This window comes from Chaetodon trifascialis, chromosome 24 (assembly GCF_039877785.1).
Source record: "Chaetodon trifascialis isolate fChaTrf1 chromosome 24, fChaTrf1.hap1, whole genome shotgun sequence".
Classification (NCBI taxonomy): domain Eukaryota; kingdom Metazoa; phylum Chordata; class Actinopteri; order Chaetodontiformes; family Chaetodontidae; genus Chaetodon; species Chaetodon trifascialis.
The window spans coordinates 11676396-11690886 of record NC_092079.1 but is presented as its reverse complement, the minus strand read 5'-3'; the positions used below and the strand labels follow the sequence as shown (position 1 = coordinate 11690886).

Sequence of the window (14491 nt, the reverse complement as noted above, 5' to 3'; positions counted from 1 at the left end):
GATTGCGCAGCAGAAGGACTGTGAAATAATCCAACATTATCTTGGATGTCTCGTCTGTAGGTGGCAGTAAGTTCAACCAAATTCAGCCCAGAGGCAGAGCTGCTCGGCACCACCAGCACTGACGGCAGCAGTAAGTCCATCACACTAGAACACACATTAAGACTACAATTACCACCAGCCAGTTCCAGTTTCCACCATGTCTCCAGACTCGTAATAGACATAATGACTGTCACAGAGGCATAAAAACATTTTATTAAAGAAGACGTAGGATGGTCTGTTTCCCTATACTCTATACAGTACGTGCTATACAATGAGGACATACAGAGACAGACGGTGCAGGAGTGCTGACCCAGGTTCAGTTTGGTATTTCATTTCAATTTTATTTATTTTTTAGCACATATGCATGAAAGTATTCGTTGTAAGAAAGCAGTGAACTGGTCCAGCGACCATACGCAGCACCCATTTGTTTCACAGATGATAAAAACAAAAGAATCAAACCTGGAACATCGCTCCACGCGCTCATGTCCATCGTTACAGGTCCATCACTCACACTTCACATACTTCTGCGTTTTTAGAGTTAAATGTGGGTTCGGGGGAGCCTGACCGATCAGATTAAGACAGTGAAGGTGTTAAAGCGGGTAACTGATGCAGGTTTACTGTGTGATGTTCACATGGAGAGGATCGTACGACTTGATGACTTTTCAATCTCATCAAACGTTTTAGTCGAAAGCTTGTAACTGTACACTACAAAGGGAATCCAGCAAACAGCCACATCCTACCCGGAAATCAAGACTTTGATGATTATCCATTTTTGAGCTGAAGTGAAAGGTTTCCTTCAATGTTCGGGTTTGGGACTGATTGTACGTTTATAATGAAGTAATTCAGGGCTGCCAGCGTGGACTCAGACTGACGTGAGCTCGGCTTGATATTTTCAGCTTCAGGTCAGGTCGACTTCTTTTCAGCCTGCGATCGCAGAGAGCTGCAACATTAGGAAAAACAGTCCCGATGTTTTTATCATCCTCAGCAGACAATCTGAGTGATCTAGCCAATGAATGAATGAATGCCGCTCCACTGAACCACTTCCACCTGGATACTGTCAGCATCCTCCTATGCACATAGAGCAAACCTCACCGAAGAACACGACTTATAATGCTTCAGAAAATAGACGGCCACGTTCAAATAACCATTGAATTCAGCCACTGAGAAGTATTTACATTTTGTAAAGAAACATCTGAACATTTATAGTTGCTATTGTTTATGCAATGACAAGAAGTGAGGTTGTTGTGGTTGTTGAGAGGAGTGTTTCTTGGACGCGTCGCATCTCTGATACAGACAAGAGGGAAAACACACGTAATGCAAACAAAATCCTCAGTAACATTCTTTGCATCAGTCGGCTCTGAATCAAGGTGAAGACAGATGCTCTTTTGTTTCCTGTTTCTCAGCAATTAATGTCAAACAGCAGATAAAAAGGGCGGATATTAAGATGAGGTGTAGACAAAGTGGGCAACAAAGGGACAAAGTTCATCACGCTGCTGGAAGCAGAATCGCCTGCATGATTGTGATTGGACAGCTGACCTGACGCACTAAAAAACCCTGGATTTTAAGGAGAGAGTGGAGAACTAGGGTTAGACCGATACACCGGTGCACCAATACTGAGCAGAAATATTAAATATTTGATACGCTGAAGACCGTCTGTCCACGCACACCTTAACGAGAGCAAGCCTCCAGCAGAAACACTGCCTCGTAAGGAAGAACTGTACTAAAAATGGTCAGATTTGAACTGTTTTAATAAGTGCTACAAATACAAAAATTGAAAAAATAGCAATATCGGACCCATATCGGTTGAACCCTAGTGAGAGGACGCGAAGCCACAGGTGCTGATGTGAAAAGATGCTTCTGTACACACACATACATTCTTGCATAAACTCTATGTACATACATTATGTGGGTTGGGACTAGATTTGGCAACCAAGCTGAGAAAAAAGGTTTTGTTTGTTTCTCCTCATTAATAAGGCATGCCATGTAAGGTGGCCCTGCGTGCCTCCAGTCTGACAGCAGCTTTTATTTATCTCTTCACGCTCGGATGGATTTAGTTTTCCCAAATTGAACTCGTGTTTCGCAGACTTCTTGCTGGATTGTCTGTTTAGGGTGTTTACGCTGCATGTCACGACAAGCTCTGAAGGTTTGACTGACTGGATTTTGTTCCTTCGTGATCCTGCGCGGCTGACTTCACTGGAGCTGCCTGCTGTGATGTCATCACCGGGCGACCGCAGCCGCCGCGACGCCGGAGTGTTCAGGACAGCGCTGGATCGCTCCTCAGAGGCATGACATCATCTCGACATGAAGCGCATCAAGTCTGCTGGCCGGCCCTGTCTCTGTGATGTCACAACTGCCCACCGTGATGTCATACCCCGTGCTCCAATCACCGGAAGCCTCGTCCGACGACGCCCGCGTCATCGTGTCAGATATTCGACAGTCGTCGCCCGCGGGTGGCGCCGAGTGAGGCCCTCAGCCTCGGCTCTCGGGCTCTGTAGGCCAATTGGTGAGAAAACAGTCAATTACACTTCAGGTCTCTTCAGCACACTTGAACCGCGGCTCCTCCGGCAGAGCAGTTCATAACAAAAGCATTTCACAAACGCAATTTCTGGCGCCATCTCTCCAGTTCGCATTCATGATACTCACACTCTGACAGGTCGCTGGATACTGAGCTGTGTCTATAATACTGTCTGGCTGCACAGCTCACAGTATGAACATTATGCTACTCAAAGGGTGCTTCAGAGTGACTGAAAGCGAGCCACAGCAATCCATCACTGCTTTACTGACAAAAAGCCTTCATCTGTAATTAAATCCAGCATAAATCTGATCATCTAAAAGTAAAAAACGTAACATCATGAAACAACTGCAGCCTGGAGATTATTTCTAAAGCAAACCTGTAGTGTTCGTTGAAGTCCAGTCTGAAGCTGAGGAAGCGCAGACTCTCGTCCGAACTGGTCATCAGCAGCACCAGGAACTGCTGGACGATGCTCTGAAAGCAGAGGGAGGCGTGAAAACAGCTGATTGCATTTCAGGATGCGCCAAATGAGCGAGGGCAGCTCCTGGAGGAGGCGCAGGCTGGTACCTGGTAGAAGTGGGTGAGGATGCGGAGCTGGGAGCGCATCTTTGGTATGGTTTCCTGGAACTCCTGAATCCTCTTCTTCTCCTCTGCTTCCTGTTCGGCCGTCACTCCCCACTGACCCTGAATCAGACGTACAGCATTTAGACAGTAGAGTACAGCTACGTTCCCATCGCCCCACTCCTTTTCTCTCTGCACTCAGCTCATCCCTCTTCCTCCCTACCTCCTCCTCCCTCTGCTTCTTCTTCTCCTCATACTGCAGTCGGAGGGCGAGCTCCTCCAGAGCAGAGCGGTACAGGGAGTCCTGGGCGCTCTGGAACTCGATGATCTGGTCAAATATGGCTCTCAGCTGGTTCAAAAGGGACTGGACGGACGAAGAGAAACAGAGCTCAAGGAAGCGTGAGGAAAACAAATGTTTCCTTTGAGATTATCATCGTGTGTGTGTTTGAGAGTGTGTGTTACCCTGCTGTTGTTGTCCAGCAGGCATCTGGAGATGATGGTGTCGAGGAAGACGTCGTGTGCAGCTATGATGTGGTCCAGATCCTGAGCCTGCTGTACTTTGTTCCACAGCTCGTCCCAGGAGCACTCCAGCACCTGCACACGCAGACACACACACTTCATCAAAGGCATGCGGGAATGACATTGTCCTTTTATTGAAAATCAGATATCATGGTGGTGCCTCCCGGTCCACGGTCAATATGTTTTTCTTCTAATTATTTTATTAGATGTCTGAGCAGAGAATCTTTCATTTACTGACTTTACTCAGCAGTAAAACCTGCAGTTAAATCTGCTATCCCATCTAAAACAACTCCATTAGTCTCACTTTCACCGGTTTGGACTTGAACCAGCTCTTCTAAAATGGAGTTAACCTCACGAACATCAAGGCTGCTGTTGATCCTGTAAATCAGAGTCATGCCACGCTGCATTGAAGTGACACAGCACACCTCCTCCAGCTGTAATTACTGCTTTTTTACTGATGTTTTACAGCCTGCGATAGCAGCGGCACTGCTAATGGTCTGACCTCGAAGGTGATGTAGTACTGCATTTGGTGGATGAAGTGGACCATCTCGGAGGCCAGGATGTGACACTGATGCAGCACGCCGGACAGCTCTGGAGGGTGAAAGTACAGCGGCAGGTAAAGTTACAACAGGCAGCAGGTTACGTCCTTCAAAGAGTGGACAAAAAGGACGATTTTGCCCTTTAAAGACACAGAAATGACAACTAAGAGTGCCATGTCTGTCCAGGCTCATAATACATGTATCGAACAATTTGAAGGAATTTAATAAAAGGTTTTAAGTTCTTTTTTTGGGTGAAATGACTTATATACAAAACGTGTGTGTGTGTGTGTGTGTGTGTGTGTGTGTGTGTGTGTTTGTGTACCAGGCATGGTTTTGAGCAGCTTGGCGTTACACATCTGTCCCTTCCAGATATCAGTCAGTGTGTACTCCATCCTCTTGGCTCTCCACAGGAAATTAAACACTCGCAGGTAGTGGCCCATACACTCCCTTGTAAACACCTGAAACACACACACATTCATATATGATAACAGCAGGAAGTCTCTGCAGAGACAGAAGCAGACACGATGTGTTCAGAAGTGTACTGAAAGTGTGTGTGTGATACCGTAGCAATGGGTCCATCCACATGGTAGTCCAGACTGAAAACATCCCAGCCTGTGTCACCAGGAGACACCTGGGGCAAGGAGAAGACACGTCAGAAGGTGAGGACATGCTGACGTTAGACCTGCAACACACACACACACACACACACACACACACACACACACACACACACACACACACACACACACACACACACACACACACACACACACACACACACACACACACACACACACACACACACACACACACACACACACACACACACACACACACACACACACACACACACACGCGCGCGCGCTGTACCTCGAGCAGGCGCACATCCAGCCTCTTGAGGATCTCTGCGCTGTCAAACTGGGCGTTTGTGGCTCTGACTGCCGTCTCTAAGATGCCAGTCAGGTTGTGCTGGTACAGAGTGGTGGCAGGGCGCACTAACTCGGGCCTGGGACAGAATAAACAGGACACCGTGAGATGAAACTTATTGTGCCACACGAGGAGATAAACTCAAAGTGTGCGTCGCTAACTTGAGCAGGTCCATGAGGTGTCTGATGAAGTCGCCCTGGCCCAGCAGCAGGTATCTCCTCATGGCCTGCAGATGCTCCAGCAGCAGGTAGTTGCGGTTGAGAACGTTCAGCAGGTATTTGCTGGTGTCGAAGTAGGCTGCGTCGATCTTCTCCTGAAACGCCCCCTCCAGGTCTGACAGCAGCTCCGCAGCTACGAGAGAGGCCGAGACGAGACGGGCATCTCTTAGATTTGTTGAAATTTGATCCTAACAGCGATCGATTAATCAGATGGTAAAAATGTGACTGGGGTCTGGCTCCACCACGCCAAAAGTCCAAGTCCAAAGAGACCTCTGCTGCTGGACAACAAGGGGGAAGAGAGCGCGATGCCCTTCAGCAGATACCGTAAAGGCCACAGATCAAACTGGTCGGATGAAAAGTGCAGACTCAATCAATAGAATATGGCTAAGTATACCTCTTTCCTCTTCATCGTCAAGGAGAGGAGGACGAGGCCAGTGAGCGGTAAGAGCATCGATCACTGCCAGTCCACTGGGCTACGTCAACATAATATCAATATGCTGCAAACAGGGGGCTTCTTATTGGCCCATGATGTCATTAGTACTGAAAAAACAGCACTGAAAAAGACAAAAACTAAAGTACCAACAAACTTTTACACGATCAGCATATTGTCGTTTTCCGTTGCTGCTTCTCATCATTTGTACTTTGGGCTGATATTTGTCTAAAGATGACCCGTCCCATCCTAATTCTGCCCACAGAAACAGATGGACGGCGCCTACCGTCTTTGGGCGTGTCCGCAGACTTGGAGGCTGCCGTGATTTTGCCCGGCGGAGTTCTGTCATGACACACCTGATGCAGGAAGTTGATGGATTTACCGATCAGCAGCACCTGGAGGGGAGAGACCTGAGGTAAGCAGCAGCAGCCTGGAGGTGATGGTCGGCTATAACCATTCCATAAAAAGTTGTGTGTGTGGATAAAGTGTGTGTGTGTACCTTGCGAGCCTGGTCCATGGTGATGAACGCGGGGATCATTGACTTCCTCAGGGAGTACTTGTCGTGCCACAGACGATCTGTCTTCACGTTGGGATCTGATGCTACAAAGAACTACACACATATACACACAGTTACACACACAATGGGAAGTAAATAAAAAGAATTGATTACACTTTTCGGCTGAATGAATTCCAATGAAACTTTTGACAAGTAGAGCCGAGTCAAACGCTGAATAGAGAGCTCTGTGGAGCCGGCGTGCAGTCCATTAGAGCTTTTCATCCTGTGTCACGTTCACTTAGATGGTGCGTTTACTTCAGAGGCTGCTGCAGTGGCTTTGACTTCTTTCTAATGGACCTGCGCTCTCTCTGTATGCTGACACATTTCTGAACCTCCTCCAGCTGTCACTGTGACACGGTCTCTAACAAGCACTTTCCAACAAGCCAATATCTGAAATAAGAGACTGCAAAGAATTTTCCTCCAGACACCACGAGGCTGAGTCTAAGACGCACATCAGTGTCTTACTCCATAATTACAGGGGGTGTTTATTCTGTGCGTCTGGTAGACATCTCTGGGGTAATTTCCTTCCTGAAAGGCGCAATAACTTTGTCTCTGTGTTCTTAAACACAGCACTTAAGACGGGAGTCCGGTGATGACTAACGGTTAATGCTGGACACATAAATAGCGAGTGTGTGCGAGAGAAACTGAAAGGGAGGAAGGGCAGGGAGAGGCAAAGGAGAAACATCCATCACCGCGCTCTCCATTACACTCCTCTCATCGCTCCTCATTTAAGAAGCTGTCCTGCCTCTCTCCCTCCCTCCTCCTCTCTGTAATGTTCTTTCTCATTGGGGTCAAACGTCAGAGCAGTCGCACAGAACAATGTTCCAGAGACGACCAATAAATTCCTGCTGGACGTCTGGGAAGCAGGACGCGTCTCTCTCGTTATGCTTCAGACACGCGACGCCATCTTTGGGGCTGATTGCAACCACAGATTTTCTCATTGACGAGGAAGCGTGCGTGTACCTCGTGGTAGGTGTCTTCCAGCTCTCCGTCGTAGATCCACCTGTACAGGAAGTTGAGGATGGGGTGTGACACCAGGCTGAGGATGTGATGAACCAGCGCTCTCATCTGAGGATCCCCTGTTTTCCCGTACGAGTGGACGGCCGAGGCAAGCTCGCCTCCTTTCCGACCTGACACACAAGCAGAATGAAAGAACGTCTTGAGCATAGTGTGTTAGCCCACCTGTCCAAACCCAAACACAGCACACACACACACCCGTACCTTGGCAGAAGTCGACAAGGGCGGCCAGCGTTTTGAGTCGGACTTTAGGGTCGTACATCCAGACCAGAAGCCTCCTGAGAGTCAGACTGCTCTCTGTGCACACGTTCACGCCCTGCTCGTCCTCCACCTGCAACTACAACACATATGGAAAGCACGTTATTTCTTTCTTTCTGCACTCTATTGAAACCAGAGGCAGTCTGTCCAGCGCTGCGTACCTGGGAGTGGAGGACGGACAGCAGCCTGTAGTACTCCTTCAGCTCCTGGTGGAGCGAGGCGCAGAAGCTCTGAGTGGTGGAGACAGAGGGGACAGACGGAGAGGGAGAGTGTTTGTGGAGGATTCGATACAGAAACAGCGTGTCCTCAGATGATAACACGTTAAACGCACCTGTCCCACCAGACCGAAGGCTCGGTCCAGGCTCCTGGCGTCCGTGTACTTCCTGACTTTGTTGTGGAGCCAGCCGAGCTCGGCCAGCCTGCTGCTGGTGTCCCTCAGAGACTTGCACAGCACCACCTGGTGAAGCACGGCACTCATTACAACACGTACAAGCACATCAGCTGTGTTTGTTTATTCATTTTCTGATAAACATGGAGTGTATAAATGTAATGACACACACAGGAAATGATGCTGCCTGATGCGAGTACTTTAATATTTGTTATCTGTTCATACAGAGGCCACCGAGCCCGACCTTGGAGGCTTATTATGTCCAAACACAAGGACCTGATAATGGTTTATTAATTAAAAATGTAACTATATTTAAAGCGAGCGTCATCTGTCATTTTGAAAGCTCTGGCAGAGCTGCTTCATGCAGCAACAGATGTGTTTTCCAGCTGGGGAGGAGTTCACATTAACAACGCATTAAATTTTCATCTGTTTAACAAAACCTTTTATCCAGAGAGCTTTTCACAGAGACGTTAAGACCAGTCCAAAATATCTCCATCCCCTACACTCAGTTATCTGTGCTCTCAGCGGCCGCTTCTCCATCAGGACGGTGACAGCAGATTGACCACAAGTCTATGTTTAGCAGCACTGGGAGAACGAGGGACAGGTTTCATCTGAGGCCTTCCTATCGATAATACCAGAGAGGAAGAGGAGGAGGAGGGAGGAGTAAAAGGAATTGACAGGACAGAGAAAAGAGAAAACAGAGGTCGATGTGGCTCGGAGCCAAAGAGCTTCATATTGATTTGTTGAATCTTTCTTTTAAAGTCCAATCAACAACAACAGCCTTGATATCAGATCATCTGCTCTGGATATGCGGTGGCCGTTACTTCAGCTCTGCCTGAAAAGAAAAACTGCAAGTTCTCCCCAAGAGAAGCAAGTTTTAATGTTGGATATGCTCCCCTTTGGAAAAATCATGATGGAATCACCTGTTTTCATTGTATTAACTGTGTTTTTTCTTGATTTATGAAATTTGAAAACTGATAAAAAATGTGGAAAAAGGCACCTGCCAGCACTTCAGTAGAAGTAATGCTGAAAGAAGAGGTGAAGCACACACACAGCTGTGGTAATGTGTGCTGCACTGGCTGGTCTATTAAAAGCTGTGCAGGGTTAGATGCAGTTTCAGGTACCTTGCTGTCTATTTTGTAGCAGTTGTCCTGGGTGCTCATCTTGATGAACTTGCCATCGATTCCCTGGAAGACGTAGAGGATGTCCCGCACCAGCGCCGCCTCGCTCACCTCCCCTGTGTCGACAGGGGACGAGAGGACAGAGAATTTACCGTCCATCAGGGACACACTCAGAAGTGAAAACACTGGAGTCACAGTGGAAGTTCAGGCTGTGATAATGTTTTGCTCTGAATTCCCATTCAGGCAAACCGCAACACATGAATGATGCTCTGCATGCAGGCATGAAGCCATCCTGGGTTCACACGTCACTCACCGTCTCGGCGAGGACGGACCACTCTGGAGGGAGCCGGGGGTCCGAGGGGCGCTCGAGTGGCGGGCAGGGCCAGAGTGGAGGACGGAGAGCAGCTAGCAGGAAGAGTCCAGGCCAGCCGAGAGCCCAGAGGCTGAGCGGCCCCTGCTGCAGACTGAGGGGGTTGACTGAGACACACACACACACACACACACACACACACACACACACACACACACACACACACACACACACACACACACAGATTAACTACTGCTTAACATTCATATTGCTGACCAGTCTGAGCAAAGGATAGTTCACTGTACTTCTGAAATGATTCTGCCAGATGTGATTCGTCATCAAAGACAATGCAGATGTGCTAATGAACAACACAGAAGCATTTAGCCAACATTACTGGCTCCCTGTTGGATGATGCACTCAGGACAACAAACAGACTCAATAAGAAACAAGCCCAGCGCCCTTTGATGACTAAAAGGTGAGCCCAGCAGCTCACTGGTCATTTGTATCTGAAGGACTCCTGCATTATTAATAAGGATAAGTGGAATTAAATGGCCTTCTGATGCCTCATAAAACAGATTTAGAAGAGGTCAGGATGAGAGGCAAGTTCTGGTGCTAATTGATGCTTCCTTTATCTGGCTCTGAGCGTTTTTACAAGACGAGAATCAGATAAATTACCCTCTTCTCCCCAGAGCCTAAAACTGCTTAAACACAGCTGACAGGTGCTTATGAAGATATAAGTGTTGTCTTCACCATTAATGTGTCAACTCATAACTATACAGACTACATTACTAACAGTTTGTGGTGCTACAGTATTGACGTTACACTGTAGGGTGAATATTATATGTTATGTAATATCTGTCTGTGTGGAGTCTCATCTGAAAATGCTCACCCGGCTAGCAGGGACTGCGGCGTTGGCGTGGGGCCGTTCAGCGTGTAGACGCCCAGGCTGGAGATGCCGCTGGTCCCCACGCTGGCTGACAGGCCCGCGCTCCTCTCGCCGTAGCCCAGGGCCAGGCTCTGAGGCCGGGTGCAGTAGAACGGGGTGGAGTGGGCGTCCCTGGGGAGGGCCTGGGCAAAGAGCGCTCCATAGTTTCCAACCTGGGAAGGACAGGGACATGATGAGGAGGAGAGGGGGACCAATCAGTATCACCAACATACTTTATTATTCTTTTTTTTATATGAAAGTACTTAAAGCAACCCTAAAACGCCATAGTGTGTGTGTGTGTGTGTGTGTGTGTGTGTGTGTGTGTGTGTGTGTGTGTTTGAGTGTGTGGTCCTCACCCTGCTGGATGGTTTGCGGGGGTCTTCAGAGAGGCTGAGCAGCAGGTAGAGAACAGACCAGCGATGCTTCAGAACACTCTGTCAAACAGGAAACACAACGTCAGCGAAGAATCATCAGTAAAATCCTAAATTCATACTGCATGTAACATCTAATCAACATAGAAAACATGTGTGTCCACGCCTCAGCCCTGCTTTATGAGATACTGTCGCACATATAAACATGCGGTATCCTGAATTCTGTAATCCTGAAACACCAACCTGCGTCTGAAGCTTTCTGTGCAGCTCTGAGAACAGAGCAGCGTCTGCTTCTCTCCTCTGCTTCAGCACTGCAACAGCACCAAGACAACATCTGTCAGCTGGGATGTTTGAATGTCAAGCACAAATAACTCATCTAACAGACGAACATGCACCAAGGCTGGAAAACTCCCGCGTGCAGGTTACGTTAGTGTAAGTGGTTTACGGCCAATTTAAATAACAAACTAATGAAAGCCTATTTGGGATTTGAACATGGTAAACTGCAGAGTAAAACAAAAGAAAGAAGGAAATGAATTGCTGAGGAACACAAGGTCCACCTGTGCTTAGAAAAGCAGACAGGATGCAGGCTGCACGGTTGGCTTTGTTCTGCAGCACAAAGAAAGCTGCCCTTAGCCTGTGAGTAGAAGAGGATCTCTAGTTCCTGCATTCAGGAGACCTTCATCATTTTGATGTCTTAAATGGTTATATTTTAAAAGCTTTTCAGATGTGAACAACTGCAGGAATCCCTGTCTAGCTCTGCTATGACATGCCACAGTTGGAAAGTGGTATTTCTGTAGCATCAGGAATCAACACAATAAATCCAGTCAACACATGCATGTTTCATGGCAGCAAGTCCATGACCATAAGTCCACCTGAAGCCCGCAGATAAATGCACAAACTGTACAGTAAGTGCTGCACTAATGTTGTTTTATTTTCTCCATCACATCTCCGATCGATGTTTTCCCACTAATGGTGCTACTTTGCTACTATGGGAGCCCACTGGGATTCGCTATTTATGGTGTCATAAAGATTTTGGACTTTTTTGTGGAGTGTCTCCAACATAAAAGGCAAAGTGCACACATGGAGCCGATATACAAAACCACCTGACAGGAACAGGTGGGCAGATTTGGCAGGTGGATTGAGGACAATGCCACAGAGACTAATTAGTAGCGTAAGTTATGGTGGTAGTTGTCCAGAAGCCTATAGTATGAATGTGTTGTTGTTGTTGGGGGATATCTGTCCAAAAGGCACTTACATTCTTTCTTGATCTTCTCTGTCACCAGGAACTCGTCCCGTTCAATGGTGGGGGCGTAGTTGCTGCCAATGACCCGCACTGCATATTGAAACTGGTGGGCGACTTCAGCTAGAAAAGGAAATAACAAGCAAAGACTAAAGATCAGGGTACAGGAGTAAAACTTTGAAGTCATGTAGAAATAACCGACAGCTGTGAACTGAAGTTTTTTTCCAATGCTATTAGCTCACATTTTCCCCATTCACCTCAGAGAGTTGTAAGTGCACAGTATAACCCTGCAAACTTAGATAATGGCTATTGCTTTGAAACAAGGTTGTAAATAATGGAACAACATACTGTGGCTAACACTTTGGCTTTGGATTAAAAATTACAGCTGACATGTTTGTCAGCATCAAAGTGACTGAAAAACACCGGATCATGTTAACATTATCTTCCCTACCTCTGACCAGACATGCTAACCTTCCTCTGAGATGTCTGCATCCAGCAGGGGCCTGCAGCTAGCAAGACACAAGCGCATCCCATAACCATGCAAACACTGTGTTGGCCAATATGTGAGCTAGCTGGCTAGCAAGCTCACGGATAGCTTAAGTGAACGGCTGACCACTTTATCAAACCAAAGCTAACGGTGTATTAACGTTACAGAGACCGCTGGATGTACCATGAAGCTGTTAACCGGGATGTGCAGAATCTAGCCGAGTCCATTGGCTGACATCTATGTTACGCGGACCTAGCCCCGCTATGTGCCGTTAACCAACAGAGCGTAAGTAATACAAAACTCAGTTTTATCTCTACTTTAAATAATTCTACAAATCAAATGCGTGATTGTTTACTTGTCAGGTCGTTACGAAATAAATAATAAGTTATCTTCAATTCGGCATATGTCCAAAAGACCAAGCAGCTTTAATTTCAGTTAAATTTCAAGTTTTCCTGCAACCTTCCATCACAAAAACACACCAGGTTCCGGCGGCGCAAGGATTGTAAAAAGTTTGATTTTCATCAAAATTTGTGCTACCTGGTTTGGAAATGATAAGCCGAATTCACCAATAGACGATAAAGATTCAGACGATGACTTTATGTCGTGTGTAAAATATGTATGATTAGCAATGGAAAGAGCAACGACAAAGTGCCGATTTTTCCAAAGACGTTCCCTTTGACGTTTCCCAAACACTCGAGTATTACTGGTATTTGTACTAGCTCGGAGCATGCTAGCGCTAATTGATGTAGCTACCTTCGCTTTTCCCCGTGATCCTGCAGCAGAGGCTCTGGAGAAGCACATTGGGTGATTTCTGATCCAGGGTCGCCATACTCTCGTGGCTAACGTTGCTTATATTGCCCAATGACTCAATAAATACGACTGTATAACATGAACTAACTCCAGTCTCCCACTACGAAGAACGCCATTTTGACAAGCGGAGTCAAGCTAGCATGACGCAGGAAGAATACGACCGTAACGAGCACTATATTTCCTTCAAAGTAAGAACATATAATTTCTCACTCGTTACGTAAACGCCTGCGTGACTATCAGAAAGGATGTATGAGTGAAGGTAAAACATCAAGATAAAGTGGAAGTACTAGACCAATGTAGAAATAATTAATTGTGTAGGACAAGGTAGATCACTGTCTTTTCACAATGTCTTTTAAAAAGGGATGAAGGTTTTGTGAGCAGAAAAATACACTCCCGTCTTTACATATTTGGTCTGTTTGCTTTGACAGTACCCGTATTGATCAGAATTAAGCTTATGAGTATAAGTCTCCTTGGCAAAGATGAAATTGTAAATAGAAATGTAGTCAGTAATAACAAGTCAAAAATGCTAAAGTAGGACAAACCTAAACTACATACAAATCATTTTTGCTAATGTTACAATGAGACTTTGCCAATTTAAAATACTCTTGATGTTCTAATAAATAACAGCATTTTTTATCAACTCTAAATGACTTTAAGGGGCATGTGGGTTCTTAACAATACCTTTAAAGAAATGTTTAACTTCTCTTGAGTAAGGGCTTTATTATGAAGGTTCTAACCGGATACGATGGTTGTTACTGTATTACGCTTGGCGCTGGTGTTTCAAAAGAACCCGCCGAAAAGCGTCTCCAGGAAACAGCGGATGGATAAATGAATGAAAACATTTCCCTCCGGAAACATAGCACCAAGAATTGTAGTTCTGACCCTTCTGACCTCGCCAGACAGCCAGCATTGACAAACTGAGGGCTTCATGATGCAATTATTATTCTTATTTAATTCTTGCAGCAATAATTTATCAAATATCTTTAGAATGAAGAAGATTATTTTAACAGTACTAATTTGCTTTCACGTGTCAATATGAATTTGATATTATAATTTTCTTTTAGTCATGCGGAGAAAAGAGAGATTTGTGAGTTGTTTTTTTTTTAAATGATTTCAGCACTTTTTGTGTGGACAGCACCATTGGGGTGTCCCAACACACACACACACACACACACACACACACACACACACACACACACACACACACACACACACACACACACACACACACACACCTTGACCCAAGAGGTCTTTGGTAGCCAA

General features: G+C 46.3%; 1 protein-coding gene across 1 annotated transcript; it reads right to left on the bottom strand.

The window, feature by feature from the left end:
- Positions 1-356: 356 nt before the first annotated feature.
- tubgcp3 (tubulin gamma complex component 3) lies at positions 357-13386 on the bottom strand. Its single transcript, XM_070957918.1, has 23 exons — positions 13172-13386; positions 11947-12054; positions 10935-11002; positions 10677-10754; positions 10285-10493; positions 9399-9562; positions 9089-9201; positions 7908-8033; positions 7738-7806; positions 7523-7655; positions 7265-7431; positions 6245-6355; positions 6032-6140; positions 5259-5448; positions 5041-5176; positions 4733-4801; positions 4493-4628; positions 4134-4222; positions 3575-3706; positions 3336-3476; positions 3119-3235; positions 2931-3025; positions 357-2528 (listed from the first exon to the last, which is right to left on the bottom strand). Exons 1-23 carry the CDS (start codon positions 13245-13247, stop codon positions 2462-2464), a joined length of 2703 nt encoding a protein of 900 aa, XP_070814019.1. The 5' UTR covers positions 13248-13386; the 3' UTR covers positions 357-2461.
- Positions 13387-14491: the final 1105 nt, after the last annotated feature.